At 47.1% G+C, this 16,768-nt stretch overlaps 2 protein-coding genes across 4 annotated transcripts in view; both read left to right on the top strand.

Moving 5' to 3' along the window:
• Positions 1–445: 445 nt before the first annotated feature.
• C8H4orf36 (chromosome 8 C4orf36 homolog) lies at positions 446–7,853 on the top strand. 3 transcript variants are annotated; one of them, XM_084973711.1, is made up of 4 exons: positions 446–635; positions 1,940–2,096; positions 7,319–7,473; positions 7,702–7,853. In XM_084973711.1, the coding sequence occupies exons 2-4, from the start codon at positions 2,032–2,034 to the stop codon at positions 7,851–7,853; spliced, it is 372 nt and encodes a 123-aa protein (XP_084829837.1). In that variant the 5' UTR covers positions 446–635; positions 1,940–2,031. The 3 variants fall into 3 exon arrangements, with proteins under 3 accessions (XP_084829837.1, XP_084829838.1, XP_084829839.1); XM_084973712.1 differs by lacking the exon at positions 446–635 and adding an exon at positions 915–990; XM_084973713.1 differs by lacking the exon at positions 446–635 and adding an exon at positions 1,770–1,790.
• Positions 7,854–7,903: 50 nt separating this feature from the next.
• Positions 7,904–16,768, top strand: part of SLC10A6 (solute carrier family 10 member 6) — a 47,218-nt gene continuing 38,353 nt past the window's right edge. Inside the window, exon 1 of the mRNA XM_084973699.1 lies at positions 7,904–8,041. The gene's annotated coding sequence lies outside the window, so the exon portion shown is untranslated. The remainder of the gene's footprint in view (positions 8,042–16,768) is intronic.

Here is a 16,768-nt window from a genome sequence, read left to right on the forward strand (position 1 = left end):
CTGCAGCTCACAAGCTGTTTGACCCTGTGCGGTCGTCAAGGACCTTAAAATGAACTAAAAGCTTATGAACTTAAAAGCTTAGTCCATTCCTCCTCTCTACAGGTGGAATAATAAGTAATTTTGGAATAATAAGTGATCCCTCCCTGTTCAATGATGCTGTGACTAGGCTCTTCCTCTGCCGCAGAGACCTTAGAGCCCCAATCTTCGCTCCTCACAACAATCCTATAATATACAGGATATGATACTTGTTTTCTAGGTGAGGAAATTGAGGCTTAGAGAACTTACGTAGGCAAGACCTGCAAGTTAGCAAGCGGCAGAACTAGAATGCCAAACCCGTCGTGGCTCCAAAACCCTCACGCAAGATGGAGGAGGACTATTTTCATTTGACGTTACCTGGTGACCATCTGACGCATGAAAATATTGACTCATCCTGAATCCCCACCGCACAACGACTTCAGAAGCGAGCGCAGCAGGCCACGCTTTCTGATCCTATGATGCGCTTAACACGTACCACGTGTTCCGAGGCCTGGCGTTTAAAAGGGCCTTGACGCACCCGGGCGCGCGGGCACAGGCACCGCGTCCCCTCCCGCCCCGCGGCGCGCGGAGACGCCCCACGGCGGAGCCCGCGCGTGTCTGTAAGTGGCGCCCCAAACCCCGTCCCCGAGTCGCTTCACACTGGGGTTCGGAAGCGTTTTCAGGGAAAGGGCTCGCGGCGGGTTTGCTCCGTCAAACCACAAGCCGACCCTCGGCTGCGGGGCCCCGCGGGCGCGCGTCCTCGGCTCCGCACCCCGGGGCCCTCGCGGGCGGGGCCGGCCCCACAAAGGCCTTTATTGAGGCCGGGGCGTGACGCAGGGGCGCCCGCAGCTCCGCGCGCGCGCGAGCGGGAAGGAGGCGGGGGCTCGCGGCGCGTGCGCGGACATGCGCCCCTAGATGGGCGCGCGCGCGCGCGGCCCTCGACCCGCGGGGGACCGCGTCCCTCCCCGAGCGCCGGTAATGGGGCGCCGGCGTCCTCTCCCGGACCCGTCTCGCAAAGCCTGCGCGGAACGGGCGTCTTCGCCCCGCGTGTGGGGGCCGATGGGAGGAGGAGCGGGGCTCTGGCGGGGACGGCGCGCTGGGAGGGGTCCCCCTTTTCCCTCCTCCCCTTCCCCCTTTCCCCCCCTCCCCTTCCCCCTTTCCCCCCCTCCCCTTCCCCCTTTCCCCCCCTCCCCCTCCCTTCTTCTCCCCTCCCCCTCCCTTCTCCCCTCCCCCTCCCTTCTTCTCCCCTCCCCCTCCCTTCTCCCCTCCCCCTCCCTTCTCCCCTCCCCCTCCTTTTTCCCCTCCCCCTCCCTTCTCCCCTCCCCCTCCTTTTTCCCTTCCCCTCCCCCTTTCCCTCCCCTCCCCCTTTCCCTTTCCCTTCCCCTCCCCCCTCTCGCCCCCTCCCCTCTCCCCTCTCCCCCTTCTCGCCCCCTCTCCTCCCCCCTCTCGCTCCCTGCCCCCCCATCTCCATCTTGATCTCCAGAGCCAGTTGCTCCCGGAATCTTTGTGCATAGTGGGTGTGGTGCTTAAAGTGGGCCACTTTTTAAGTTCAGAAGTTTGAAAAAGGGAAAATGTGGAAAGGTTTGCATTCTTTAAAGGGCTCCAGCGGAAGACGGAAAGTTCCTGTGCCCCCAGACCTGTTTGTTGCCACATCGCCAGACACTCTTTGGTGATGAGGTGTTTGAGCCAGTTTGGCAAGTGTAGGCAATGACAAAATCCGGGCCGGAATGCCGATGCTGTTCACCTGGCGTTTTCTCCTTACATGGCGAGAAACGGTAAAATGGCATCATGGAACACGAAAGACGGTGCTGCAGTAGGAGTTCAGTTCATAAACATTAATTAGGGACGTTCAGAATTTTTTTTCTGAATATTTTGATTATTTGACTAGTAAAAGTATCCAAATGAATATTTTAACATTAATTAGGTGCATGGCAATCATTTCAAGCAAAGTCAACCGAAAATCTGAGTCATTACACCAGGCACCTGTGTAAGGAAACTGGACCGTAAAAATTCACCATGGCTTATGGCTTGCCAAGAAAGAACACAATGGAAACCATTTTGCGGTGCAGTTGTTACGAAGTGTAAGTATTTTTATCACTGTTAAGCATTGACTGGGATGGGGAGAGTGTCCTTGTTAAAATAAAAGTACTGGGCACCTGTACGTTCTCCATGAGATAATGTGCTGTATGGCATTTTCAGGTGTGTGGATAGTTTTGTTTGTTTTTGTTTTAAAGGAAAATGCTTTTACAAGGATTTATATAAATATATATATTTTGCTTGATCTTTACAACAAAACACTTTCAGATGAGGAAACTGAGGTTTGGAGGCGTGGTATGATCAAAGTCCCACAGTCATGTAGTAAGGGAGTAACTAGGGCTCGAAGTCTGAGTCCTCTTACTCCAAAGCAGCATTTTCTACTACTGACAGCTACCTTAAAATACCTTAGATAGTGTAAGTCTACCTAAAAATACCTTGGTGTCAGATATATCTTAACAGAACACTGAAGTAGCTGGTACAAGTCAGTTTTGCATCCTGTACACTTTAGTGGGTGATGCATGGATCAAGAAGAACGGGGCTCAAAGCCTGGCCCTATCCCTGGCTCCCCATGTGGCCTTAAATTACTTAACTTCTGTGCCTTGGCCTCCACACCTGTGAAACGGACGCATCAACATCTACCTATATAGTGAAGAATACAAACGAAATAATGTATGTAAGGTATTGCATGTTGAAAGTTCCAGTGTGGCTCAGCAAGTTAAGGATCTGGCATCGCTCCAGCCGTGGTGCAGGTTGCAACTGTGGTGTGGGTTTCTTCTCTGGCCCAGGACCTTCCACGTGCCACGGGTACGGCCAAAAAAAAAAAGTACTTGCATCTTGCCTGACATAATAGTGAACCCATAATAAACATGGGTTGCTACCACATGGGAGTTCCCCTCTGTGGTGTCGTTGTGCTGCCTTTTTAAAAAAAATTTTTTATTATATTTGATTTACAATGTTCTGTCAGTTTCTGCTGTACAGCAAAGGGACCCACTCATACATATTTATACGTTCTTTTTTTTTCACATTCTCCTCCATCATGTTCCATCACAAGTGATCAGATACAGTTCCCTGGGCTATACAGCAGAATCTCATTGCTTATCCTTTTTAAATGCAATAGTTTGGCTCTCCTAACCCCAAACGCCCAGTCCCTCTCCCTCCCTCCCCCTCCCTCTTGGCAACCGCAGGTCTGTTCTCCATGTCCATGAGTTTGCTTCTTTTCTGTGGAAAGGCCGCATATTAGATTCCAGGTATAAGTGATATCATATGGTATTTGTCTTTCTCATTCTGACTGACTGCACATAGTATGAGGCTCTCTAGTTCCATCCCTGTTGCTGCACAACAGCAAAGAACTATCATATGGTCCAGCATTTCCACTCCTGGGCGTATATCCAGACAGAGCTTTCTTGAAAAAGGTGCATCACCCCTGTGTTGCTGCAGCACTATTCACGATAGCCAAGACACGGAAACAACCTAAATGGCCAAGGACAGATAAATGGATTAAGAAGATGTGGTACATATACACAATGGACTACAACTCAGCCATTAAAAAGAACGAAATAGTGCTGCCTTGTTTTTAATTTTTGGACATCTTTCTTCTTGTTTGCTTGCTTGCTACGCCTGTGGCATATGGAAGTTCCCAGGCCAGGGGTTGAATTGGAGCTGCAGCTGGGGCCTATGCCGAAGCAACACCAGATTCTTAACCCACTGAGCCAGGCCAAGGAGGGGACCTGCATCCTCATAGAATGTCGAGTCCTTAACCTGCTGAGCCACAGCAGGAACTCCTGGACTTATTTTTTTAATCTCTCTGCCACAATCCATGACACATTTTCTGCTGTAAGTCAATTGAATTTTACTTTTTTGTTTGTTTGTTTTTTTGCTTTTGAGGGCTGCATCTGCGGCATATGGAAGTTCTCAGGCTAGGGGTTGAATCAGAGCTGCTGGCCTACACCACAGCCACCGCAACGCCAGATCCAAGCTGCATCTGCGGCCTAACCACAGCTCATGACAATGCCAGATACTTAACCCACTGAGTGCGGCCACATCCTCATGGGTACTAGTCAGATTTGTCACTGCTGAGCCACAATGAGAACTCTGAATTTTACTCTGACAATTTTCTAAGAAATAAATGGAGATAACCCACAGGTTGCAAAAGCAAGAGCAGGGGAAAGGCAGAGAAAACTCACCATTGCATTCTATGTAATTTTTTTTTTTCCTGTCTTTTTGCCTTTTCTAGAGCCACTTCTGTAGCATATGGAGGTTCCCAGGCGAGGGGTCGAATCAGAGCTGTAGCTGCCGGCCTACATCACAGCCACAGCAATGTGGGATCTGAGCCTCGTCTGTGACCTATACCATAGCTCACGGCAACGCCGGATCCTTAACCCACTGAGCAAGGCCAGGGATTGAACCCGCAACCTCATGGTTCCTAGTCGGATTCATTAACCACTGAGCCATGATGGGAACTCCTGCGTTCTATTTAGATTTATCAGTTCAGTCTGTGTTTAGACCTTGAACTATAAGCAAATACTGCTGTAGTCATTATTATAAACATAATTTTTATGATGAAGTTATTCTTGTGTCTAAAGCATGATTTAAAGCACTGATTCTAGAGTTCCTGTTGTGGCTCAGCGGAAATGAATCTGGCTAGCATCCATGAGGACACATCCTTGCTCAGGGGATTGAGGATCCGGCGTGAACTGTGGTGTAGGTGGCAGACTCAGCTCGGATCTGGTGTTGCTGTGGCTGTGGCATAGGCTGGTAGCTCTAGCTCTGATTCGCCCCCCAGCCTGGGTATCTCCATGTGTTGTGGGTGCAGCCCTAAAAAGACCAAAAAAAAAAAAAAGTCGCTGATCTTGTGGTTTTGGCTGTATGGAATCTTATAAATAATATCCGTACAACCAGTGTCAACTCTATCATTCTCACAAGAAAATATTTGATATTCTTTTTGTAAGAGCAGCTAAATTGAGAGGAAGAGAACTCTTTGGAGTTCATTTGCTGAGGCAGCTCCTCGCTTTGGGCTTTTTTTGGTTAAGTGTTTTTGGAAAATTTTAATTTAAAAACATATACTAAAAACATTCAAACAGCACAGAAGCATTTGAAAGGAAAAATGAAATGTTATTTCTCATAATCCCATTCCCATCCCCACCCAGGTCAAGTGCTTATATTTTTCTAGCATTTCTAACCCTTGAACTAACCCTTGCTCAGGAGATACACACACGCATGTGTGTGTACACACGTTTTTACACTTGGGATTGTATTGAGCTTTGCTCTCTCCCCTACTGTGTCTTGTGCAGCCTCATAGTTAAGAGCATAGATTCTAGAGTCTGCCTTTCTGGGTTCAAATTTCAAACTCAAGCCTTGTAACCTTGAGCAAGTTCTCTAGCCTTGTTTCCTAATCCAGAGAATGAACATAACAGTAGCATCTGTCTACTTCAGAGGGTTACTATGGCAATTACATGTGTTTATATGTGTAAACTGATTAAGACAGTGTCTAGCATGTAGTAGGTGCTAGGTAAATATTACTTATTGCCAATCTTTCCAAGTCAATGTATAAGGATAAACCTCATTCTTTCGTTATATGTGTGTACTACAGTTGTTTAACCAGGCTCTTCTTGATAGATAGTAAAGCTATTTTGGGGGGGTTCTGTTGTGACAAATGATGCTTCACTGAGTCCTCATGACCATGCCTTTGTGCATTAGCTCAAGGGCATTTATAATAACTGTAGATTTCAAGTCGCTCTTTAAAGTTAATATAAAGTAGCAAGGAAGTCAGAGTGTCTGCTGTGGTGCAAAGGGGCCGGAGCATCTCTGCAGCACTGGGATGCAGGTTCGATCCTTTGTCCTGCATAGTGGGTTAGGGATCCAGTATTGCCACAGCTATGGTGTAGGTCACGGCAGCATAGGTTGAATCTGCGGCTCGGCTCTGATCCTAGGAACTCCATATGCCTCTGGGAGGCCAAAATAAAATAAGCCACCAAAAAACAAGGAAAACAGATGGTATGGGTAGAATGTCCTCACTTCCCCTACCGGTACCGAAGCAGGTCTTTCATCTTTCCTCGTGCATGTGAATGCATGTTGACTACAGATGAGAAATGTAGCAAATACATTTCCAAATTAGGATACACAGAACAATCCATTGAAAGTTCATTGTGATACTTTTTTTTTTTTTAATTTTATTTTGGCTGCTCCATGGCATATGGAGTTCCCAGGACAGGGATCAGATCCAAACCGCAGTCCAGACCAGTCCAGACAACTGTGGCAATGCCAGATCCTTACCCCACTGTGCCAGGCCGGGGATCAAACCTGCATCCCAGCACTCCCAAGATGCTGCTGATCGTGTTGGGCTACAGCGAGAACTCTGTGATTACTTTTAAATATTGTCTTTTGGGATTTCATTCCCTTCTCCAGTTTTCTAAGACTTCTCTTGACACTAGTGCTGCTTTTATTTATTTATCTATTTTGCTTTTTAGGGCCACACCCGAAGCATATGGAGGTTCCCAGGCTAGGGGTGGAATCAGAGCTGTAGATGCCAGCCTACATCACAGCCACAGCAATGAGGGAATCCACGCTGTATCTGCGACCTACACCACAGCTCACAGGATCCTTAACCCAGTGAGCGAGGCCAGGGATGGAACCTGTGTCCTCATGCATGCTAGTCAGATTCATTTCCAGTGAGCCATGATGAGACCTCCAAATGTGAACATACTTTTAATCAGCCAAGAAAGACTTAGAGCTTGCAGTTTTTTGTTGCTGTTGTTTGTTTTCTTCTTTCTTTTGTTTTTTTTTTTTTTTTTTTTTTTTTAAATACGGCTGCACCCTTGGTGTATGGAGGTTCTGGGCCAGGGATTGAATCCAAGCTGCAGCTGGGGCCATGTCGGCTCCTTAAACCACTGCAGCAGGCCAGGAATCGAACTCTAGCCACTGAAATTGGATTCTTAACCCACTGTGCCAGCAGGAACTCCAGAGCTTACAGTTCTTAACCACATCCTCTTTAAAGACATGGAAAGATTGGATTGACTCCATGGAGGCTGTTTTTTGAGCAAACGTTCCTGTCATTGCAATTAGTGGTCATTTTTCAATATAGCTCTACACTGGTTAATATAAGGCTCCTTCTCCTGGCTAGATTTGCAACTTTGGAAAATCCTGAATACTCGCCTATAAACCAAAATGTCTAGTGGGAAACGGAACTAAGAATTCAGATGCCTTTTCCATGTCCTGCAGTAGATGTCAATGAGTATCTATTGAATGAATTCATGAATTTGTGCCCCAGCCAGGACCCCTGGGAACTTGCACTGCTTACAGAGACCTGGCACACGAAACTAACCAGCATCAAGTTGCCTTTCTTGGAAGAAATTGCATTTGGTAGTTTGATACGCCTCAAAAAATGTCAAACCAGTGAGGACGGTGTGCTCCCTTCAGCGGAATGTAAGTTCTATACGAACTGCTTTAATTGCCAGTTTTGTGTGTTATTTTGGTTATTAGAGAAATGTTTCAATCAGCTCATTCGCACCCATGCTCCCTATCTAGGTAGGCCTGTCTTCGCGTTTGGTATCCAAGAATGTGCATTTTTCTGGGTGATGGATATTCAGTTTTGACTAAATCATGCCTGGTGGAAAATGTCGGTTGCCTTGCTTCACGTGTTTTATTTTTCAGCCATCCGACTTGAAAGGGAGTATGAAATGAGGCGTTTGAATAACCTGAACCATCAGGAAAATACAGCCGAGGAGGTTCAGTTTTCCCTGAGGGCAAGGCCGGGTGGCTTGAGAAGACCGCTTCCGCCCAAGTGCTGGGCGTCTCGTAGCTGAGTCTGCGCTCTGTGCCTTCTGCTTCCAAAGAGCACCAAGGGCCCCGACCTTGCACTGTGTGAAGTTGGGCGCAGACATCGCTCGACCCCCGGCGGGTGCGCCAGCTCTCGTGGGGTAGCGGACAGCTCGGACAGACCTTCTGGATCCCCGCCATGTACTGGTACCTTCATAGCAGAAGGGACAGCACGGTACGTAGATGACAGTGTAGCTGGCATTGAGTCATTTGTGCCATTCATTTTGATTTTTGCGAAATTGTACGAAGACTTTTTCCCCCTCCCCCGCCAAAAAACATTATTTTGAAGAATATTTTTTTTAATTAAAAAAATTTTTTTTTGGCTTTGTAGGGCTGCGCCCATGGCATATGGAAGTTCCCAGGCGAGGGGTTGAATTGGAACTGTAGCCACCGGCCTACACCACAGCCACAATGCCAGGGCCTAGCCATGTCTTCGACCTACTGCACATCTCATGGCAATGCCAGATCCTTAACCCACTGAGTGAGGCCAGGGATCGAACCTGCATCCTCATGGATCTCCGTTGGATTCGTTTCTGCTGAGCCATGACGGGAACTCCTACGAATATTCTGAATGTTCATCTTTGAGACCCCCAAGGAGGTACCAACAGGGAGAGAGGGGGAAATTTTTTAAAAGGATCAACTGTGAAACATTTTGTTTAAGAAAATGGTAGGTTTCATTAGTAAGTCTCTAGTGCCAGTGAAACATCATTTACTAGCCTCATGGGGTACTTTAAAGTGGTGAGTAGAACTGCCTTTGTTTTCGTTCTCCTAAGAAACCGTCTTTTTCCTTTTGCCTTGTTTCGCGTTGTCTCTCTGGGAGGCCTGCTGGAGCGGGGGGGGGCGGGGGGAACACATGCACGTGGGAAAATGATAGGAACGGAGATCTCGTTTGTGAGCGAAACTCTTTAGTTGTACAGAGTGGTTGCAGAAGGGGGAATTGATGAGCTGGAAAGAATTGGATTTGCACGAACTAATTTTCCTAGAATTTGAATCCAGCAAAGCACACCTGGATGTGAACGTTATATTGAAGCACAATTTAGCGTTCGTTAGATGATCCAGTAGCACGTCATGGTCCCGTATTTTAGCCTTATTGTGCAAGGCGTTGTACTTGAGAGTGTGCATGCTGTAACCCCGTGTGCTTTCTTCAAGTCCCAGTAGTGTGACCTGGGGCAGGTTAGTTGATGGTCCGAGCTTCGGGTTTCTTACGTGTAAGATGGGCAGAGTCCCGGTACCTGCTGCACGGCGTCGTGACGAGGACTGGATGAAAGCCGCGTGGCACGCGCTGAGAAGCACTCCAGTGCTAGCTGTCGCTGTGAGCGTCACCTCCTTTGTGGCGGGGTACCTCAGGATTGTATGTGATATTGCGCTGACCCGCTGACCTTTGTGGAGACCAGAAGTCTTGCATTTTCAGAAATGTTTGTTTGATTCTTGGCAACGTCTGTGAACTTGCCAGACCGTATGACCCGATTGTTTTAGTTACACATCTGGCTACTGGGAGTTCCCGCTGTGGCTCAGTGGTAATGAACCCGACTAGTATCTGTGAGGACGCAGGGTCAGTGGGTTAAGGATCCGGTGTTGCTGTGAGCTGTGGTGTAGGTTGCGGATACAGCTCTGGCCCTGAGTTGCCGTGACCGTGGCGTAGGCCCTAAAAAGTGGGGGGCGGGGGGAAGAAAGAAAAATCTGACCACTGTACCTATGGTGTATCCTGGTCATTTCTGTTTATAAACAATAATCTCTGATAATCAGCTTGTCACTTATGTCCTTTTAAAAGAAGCGTGGAAAGTTTGTGTGTGAAAAATGCCGCTATGAAACTCAGGCACAGACCTATTGCTTTTATGTCTGCTCTCAGGAGCCACCAGGGAACCTTAAGCATCTTCCTCCCACCCCAGAGTCTCCACACCCTGAGTTAGTGACATTAATTGGGCATTTGAGTTCTGTGTTTCCATCCTTCTTCAGAGCTGCTGTGAGAAATGAATGAAATACATATGTGATCAAAGAGCTTTCCAGAATTAAACATTTAAATATTCCTTGGGAAAAGGTGGGATTTGAAAAAACTTTAGGAGTTCCCGTCGTGGCGCAGTGGTTAACGAATCCGACGAGGAACCATGAGGTTGCGGGTTCGGTCCCTGCCCTTGCTCAGTGGGTTAAGGATCCGGCGTTGCCATGAGCTGTGGTGTAGGTCGCAGACGCGGCTCGGATCCCGCGTTGCTGTGGCTCTGGCGTAGGCCGGTGGCTACAGCTCCGATTCAACCCCTAGCCTGGGAACCTCCATATGCCGCGGGAGCGGCCCAAGAAATAACAACAACAACAAAAGACAAAAAGACAAAAGACAAAAAAAAAAAACAAAAAACAAAAAACAAAAAAAAACCTTTAGTTTCCCATCATTCTTTTGGGAAAAAAATGGTTGTTTGCAGCTTTAAGATTCTTCTAATAATGTTTTTAGGCAGATATTTCTGAGCCTGGTTTAAATTGAACGTGTTGGGGGTTCCTGTTGTGGCTCAGCAGGTTAAGAACCTGATTGGTATCCATGAGGTGGCGGGTTCGATCCTGGCTTCGCTTAGTGGGTTAAGGCTCCAGCGTTGCCGTGGCTGTGGTGTACACCGACAGCTCCAGTGCTGATTGGACCCCTAGCCTGGGAACTTCCATATGCCGCAGGTGTGACCCTAAAAAGAAAAAAAAATAACTTGCACATATTGAAGTAAAATTACATCACAAAAATAAATGTAATTTATGTGTGCTTATCTCTCCTGAAATAACATAAGAATAAGTTTTTTACTTACGTTAGTACTGTAGTGCCTGACCATAGTAATTTAGTGCCTGACCTTGATAGCTAACTTATGTAGCCCCTTAATATACATTTATTGATTATTGATTGAAAATCCCGCATGGTCAGAGGTTCGTAGTAGAAAATATTTCATAGTGTGGCCTTCTTTTTTGGGGTAGGGTAGTTTTTCCTTCCCACACTTTGAATATACTGTTCCATCCCCCTCAAGCCTGTTAAGATTTTTGCTGAGACGTCTGCCGGCAATTTAGTAGGAGCTCCTTTTTATGTGATGAGTCGCTTTGCTGCCCCTACTTTCAGCCATTATGTGATTGAATATGGTCTCAGTTTAAAACAAAAATAAAAATGAACGAGTGGAGTTTCCTTCATGGCTCAGCAGTTAATGAACCTGACTAGGATCCATGAGGATGTGGGTTCAATCCTTTTTTTTTTTTTTTTTTTTTGCTTTTTTTAGGGCCGCACTTGTGGCATATGGACGTTCCCTGGCTGGGATCAAATTGGAGCTGCAACTGCCAGCCTATGACACGGCCACAGCAACACTGGATCTGAGCTGCATCTGCGGCCTACACCACAGCTTGTGGCAATGCCAGATCCTTAACCCACTGAGCGAGGCCGGGGATTGAACCCACATCCTCAGGGACACTTTGTCAGAATCAGAACTTGCTGAGCCACCCGAGGAACTCCAGACAATGTATTTTTATATTGTGTACCCATTGATATGGATTTATAGTTAACTTTTTACACTTTGTCTTCTAAGTTCTATACTGGTGGTGAAAGCACCACCATTACAGTATCACGGTATCTTCTGCTGGTTTATATATTTATTTTTACCAGCGACACTTACACTTTCAGGTGCTTTCATGTTGCTGTCTAGTGTCATTTTGTTTCAGCTTGAAGGACTCCTTTCAGCCTTTCGTGTGGGGCAGGTCTAGTGGATGACTCTATCTGAGAAAATCTTAATTTCTCCTTAATTTTTTTTTTTTTTTTTGGTCTTTTTGCTATTTCTTGGGCCGCTCCCGCGGCATATGGAGGTTCCTAGGCTAGGGGTCCAATCGGAGCTGTAGCCACCGGTCTACACCAGAGCCACAGCAACGCAGGATCTGAGCCGCGCCTGTGACCTACACCACAGCTCATGGCAACGCCAGATCCTTAACCCACTGAGCAAGGGCAGGGACCGAACCCGCAACCTCATGGTTCCTAGTCGGATTTGTTAACCACTGAGCCACGACAGGGACGCCACAAATGTATTTTAAAGGGTAAAATAAAGATTTGTTTTTAAAAACAAGAGTTCTGTGTACCCCCACAACTCCTTTCCACTTCTACAGAAAGAATTCTTTTTTTTTTTTACAGTGTTAGATTTTATTTTTTTTTAGAAAGAATTCTTTTTACCTCTTTCACCTATTTTGTTATTCATCTCCATATCTTTAAATAACACTTTTGTTTTGATACTTCTTGGTTTTTCCTTTTTAGGCACAATGTATTGATTTCCCAGTGTTGATGATAGCATTTTGTTTCTTATCTTTTCTCCATCTTCACCAAACATACGTAATATTTCCATCTCCCTCTAAGTAATAGTGGGACAAAAGGACAGAGAAAAAACGTCATGTAATGAGAACTTGGATTCAAAAATTCTTCTAGGTCCTCTATGCATCTCCTGCAGTCCTCACCACAGCCCTGCAAGGACGAAAGGCAGAGCAGAGGTGTAACAGGAGAAGAAAGTCTAGGGACAGGACTGGGTCATTGCCTTGATGAGGCAGAACGTATGGCCAGTAGGTGACTGGGAAGCAAAAGCCTGGAGGAGGCAAACAGTCTTCTCCTTTGGCTCCACCATGTCCATGTGCCTTAGGGTCTTGCTTTCCCTCAGTTTCTCCAAGCTCTTCTCCTCAGGGTCTTAAGAACAGTTACTTCTTTTCTGTTCCACTAAATGATACCAGTTGCATCCCGCTGTGTGGTCTAGAAACGTAGGCGGCATCGTGATTCCTCTGTGCCCCGTCTCTCGTCTTCCCTCCCAGTCCAACCCAGCAGCAACTCCTGTCGGCTCTGCCTTCAGAATGTGTTCCAAATGGCCTGCTTGCTTCCCTGCCTCTGTCACTCTTGTCTGAGCCTCCACTCTTTCTCGTTTGGAATATGGAGAAAGCCACTTCTCGACCTCGTTGCTTCCGTTCGTGCCTGCCTTCTGTAGTCTATCCTTAGCTGCCATAGTGATGTTTTGGAAAGTGACAACCGTGTCATTGCCAAAAAGGTCATGTCCCCATGTCCATCCGCTAACATCCTTTCCCATGGCCTCTGCGGCCTACATCACCTGAAACTCTTTTTTTTTGATATAGCTGCTTTTGCTCAGCCTAATTATTTTGAGATTCAAACATGTTGTTGTGTAAATGTTCCTTGTAATTGTCGAGTGGTGTTGTGCCGTGTGAATATACCACTTTGTTCATCCATGAACTCATTGACAGGCCTGTGAGTTGTTTCTAGTTCTGGGTGCTTACAAATACGGCTGCTGTGAGCTTTGTGTGGGCATATATTTTCATTTCTCTTGGGTGGATACTTCAAGAAGAGGAATGGCTGGGTGGGATAATAGGTGTATGTTTAACCTGGCCCGTTTTCAAATCCGTATTTTAGTTCTGAAGGAATGGTTGGGCGGCTGGATGAAGGATTTGTGACTTCCCCAAGGTGGTACCCCTTTTAAAGGTGTGAAACTGAAATGCAATTCTAGATCAGTGTGAATTCAAAGTTGAGCCATTCCCAGAAGTCTTTGTTGTTAAGCCACCTGCTTGGCCCAGTGTGGCCTGGCTGCTTGTTTGGCTTATTGAGAAAGCTGAGATCAGAGACCGTGGCTCGTGTGGGGCTCTACAGAAATTTGGATTGGGATAGATTTTCCTGTCTCATTGCTGGCAGCCCTGGGCCAAAGCAGGTCTTCTGGGCAGCATGGTGATTTCAGGTAGGTGTACTCTCTGCTGAGAAAGGAACCCAGGAGTTCTCTAGGATGTTAGCTCCCAAGATGGAAAAGAAGGAAGGCTCGGGCCACCTGTGCCTGTTCGCTCCTTCTAAGCTTATCCATTAGCTCCCCTTCCCTTGGGACGGTGGGACTAAGGGGCGGAAAGAGGCCGCGGGTACGATGCTGTGGGAACCCTGCTTACGTGGAAGGAGACACCCAGAGTAGAGAGTGTTCCCTCTCACCACCTTTGTGTGTGATGACACTCAAGACAGGTGAGATCTTCTTGAGACAGACGAGTGAAAAGGATCATGAGTCAAGGGGAAGGTTGGGAGGAAAGATTGAAAGCCATCACTTTCCTTCCCTCCTCGGGCTCTCACGCCAGACTCTCTGACTTGTGTGCCATGTGCTGGGACAGTTCCTGTTCTGGACGGTCTTCTGTATGAAGAACCTATTGAGGCCGTTTTAAAATCCTTTGTGACTTTTCGGAGGGCGAATTAGAGGCGCTCTGGCTGGCCCACCTCCTTTGACCCTGGTAGATAAGAAATCCTGAGGGAGCTTCACGTTCCACCTGTAAGTAGCAGGAACCAGCGTTCACTGAGTGTCTTCTGTGTGCCAGGGGCTGCCATGGGCTAGCACTTCTGAACGTGCCATGGCACATGTAGAAAACTAGACTATTTCACACTGGAGCAAAAGATGAATGAAGATGCTCGTTCTACCTGATCCCTAAGCCTGGGCACAGAATATGCCAGCAAGCTCCTTCCTCCCGGACACAATCTGCAGTGAGAGAGACACACAAGTCAAGCTGGTTTGGCATTCATTTCAGCGGTGGTGCCATGGCTGAAGTAACAACGGTGGTGTCAGGTGCATCTTAAGAGACCCTTTCCATGATAAGATTTTAGGTGGGATTGGTGGTTTCCTGAAGTCCCTGGGCTTACCTGTTTTCTTAATCTTATTTTCCAGCCTTCTTATTCATGTAGTTCATACTCTGAGCTCCCAGTAGCCTTCCAAGAAATTCCATTTCTCCTCCTAGAATTGAGTGTGGTGTCCTGTTCATGCTGTAGATCGCAATACATTAGAGGGTTGTCCAGTCAGTTTAGCAGGTATGACCAACATGTAAGAAATGAAGACGTGTGGGATAGAAATACTGGAGTTAATTGACTGTTGGTAAGGGTAGGGATTATTTACGAAACCTACACACATACAAACATGTACAGATATGCATGTGTATGTGCTAAGTTGCTACGTGAAATGCTTTTCTTTTTTTGTCTTTTTGCCTTCTCTAGGGCCGCTCCCTTGGCATATGGAGGTTCCCAGGCTAGGGGTCAAATTGGAGCTGTAGCCGCCGGACTACACCACAGCCACATCAACTCAGGATCTGAGCCACATCTGTGACTTACACCACAGCTCACAGCAATGCTGGATCCCTAACCCACTGAGCAAGGCCAGGGATCGAACCCACAATCTCATGTTTCCTAGTCGGATTCGTCAACCACTGCGCCATGATGGGAACGCCAGTAAAATGCTTTTCTTTAGGTTGTTTCAAACATTTGGAAAGGAGTGACAAAGGGTTTAAGATTGTGGGCTCTGCGAGTTCCCATTGTGGCTCATCAGGTTAAGAACCCAGCATAGTCTCCATGAGGATGCGGATTCGATCCCTGGCCTCAAACAGTGGGTTAAGGGTCCAGTGTTGCTGCAAGCTGCAGTGTAGGTTGCAGATGCAGCTTGAATCCCTTGTTGCTGTGGCTGTGTTGTCAGCCTGAAGCTGCAGCTCTAATTCAGCCTCTAGGTCGGGAACTTCCCTATGCCACAGGTGCAGTCGTAAAAAGAAAAAAAAGAATTACGGGCTCTGGAATTACCTGCTTGTGTTCCAGTCCTGCTTACCAGCCATACTGGCTACATTCTTTTAGCTCCATGTAAACATGGCAATATGTAGAAACTGCTAGTTTCTACCAAAATTATTTTTCCTTTCTTTCGTAGCTTTGGTACTTTTTAAAAATCAGTTCAGGCCACTATAACCGTATATGATAGACGGGTGGCTTAAACAACAAGCATTTATTTCTCACAGTTCTGGAGGTTGGAAGTCCAAGATCAGGGTGCCAGCACGGTCAGTGTCTTGGCGCCCACCGGTTGGCTCATGGTGGCCTCTTGTTCTGTCCTCACGTGTGACAGAGAAAAAGATCACTTTTCCTCTGGTCTCATAGGAAGGACAGCAATTCCACTCATGAGGCTCCACCTCCCAAAGGCCCTGCCTCCAAATAATACCACTCTGGGGATGGGGCTTCAGCATGACTCCGGGGGGACAGACACGTGGTCCACAGCAGTGTTGTAGCTGAGCACGTGACTGCAGCTAGGCCACCTTTGCTGCTTGACTTGGAATTAAGTGTGGCGATGCGGCTGAGTCCTGGCCAAGGGACCATGTGGCAGTGGTGTAACTGCTTTCAGATCCGAGCCCTGACAGGCATTTTGTATATACCTCCTCCGTGACCTTCTCCCTCTCTTGGGGGGTGGAATCCTGAGGGGTGGTCATCCGGTTTTGACCATGTGGACGGTGATAATATGGACCATGTAGACGACAAAACACAAGTGGCCTGGGTCCTTGAAGGACTGCGTGGAATTCTACCCACCTGGGTACTCACCTCAAGACTATTGAGTATGGAGTTCCCATTGGGGCTTAGTGCAAACGAGTCTGACTTGTATCCATGAGGACGCAGGTTCGATCCCTGGCCTTGCTCAGTGGGTTAAGGATCTGGTGTTGCGCTGAGCTGTGGTGTAGGTCGCAGGTGTGGCTCATATCTGGTGTTGCTGTGGCTGTGGTGTAGACCAGCAGCTGCAGCTCCGATTCGACACCTAGCCTGGGAACCTCCATAGACCTTGGGTGTCGCCCCAAAAAGAAAAGAAATTGCAAAAAAAAAAAAAAAAAAAAGACTATCGAATCTGAGAGAAATGTCTTTGTTCTCTAAGCAATTGCATTTTGGGATCTCTTTTGTTATATAAATCTCCTCTTTACCCTAACTAGAACCCTGTCTCATGGAGCTGAGGACTATTGAGCAAGTCCTGGTGTATAAATAAGTACTAAATAAGGTATACCTGTTATTAATTTTTTAACAATCAAGAACCCTTATTGGTAAATGGGTGAGCTGAGATCAGTGGTTCTCTATGAGGGTGATATTTCTCCTCTCCTTTCC

The sequence above is a fragment of the Sus scrofa genome, chromosome 8 (assembly GCF_054392235.1).
Source record: "Sus scrofa isolate SSC_HxYL_T2T_F1_AM1 chromosome 8, Sscrofa_HxYL_maternal_Yorkshire_Landrace_v2.0, whole genome shotgun sequence".
In the NCBI taxonomy this organism is placed as follows: domain Eukaryota; kingdom Metazoa; phylum Chordata; class Mammalia; order Artiodactyla; family Suidae; genus Sus; species Sus scrofa.

Bases quoted from the DNA above. Each gene is read 5' to 3' on its own strand.
- C8H4orf36 (XM_084973711.1), top strand. From the start codon at position 2,032: ATGGCTTATGGCTTGCCAAGAAAGAACACAATGGAAACCATTTTGCGG. The intron at 2,097-7,318 runs GTAAGTATTTTT...TTTGTGCCCCAG, and splicing joins CGGTGCAGTTGTTACGAAGT to CCAGGACCCCTGGGAACTTG. The intron at 7,474-7,701 runs GTAAGTTCTATA...TTTATTTTTCAG, and splicing joins TGTGCTCCCTTCAGCGGAAT to CCATCCGACTTGAAAGGGAG.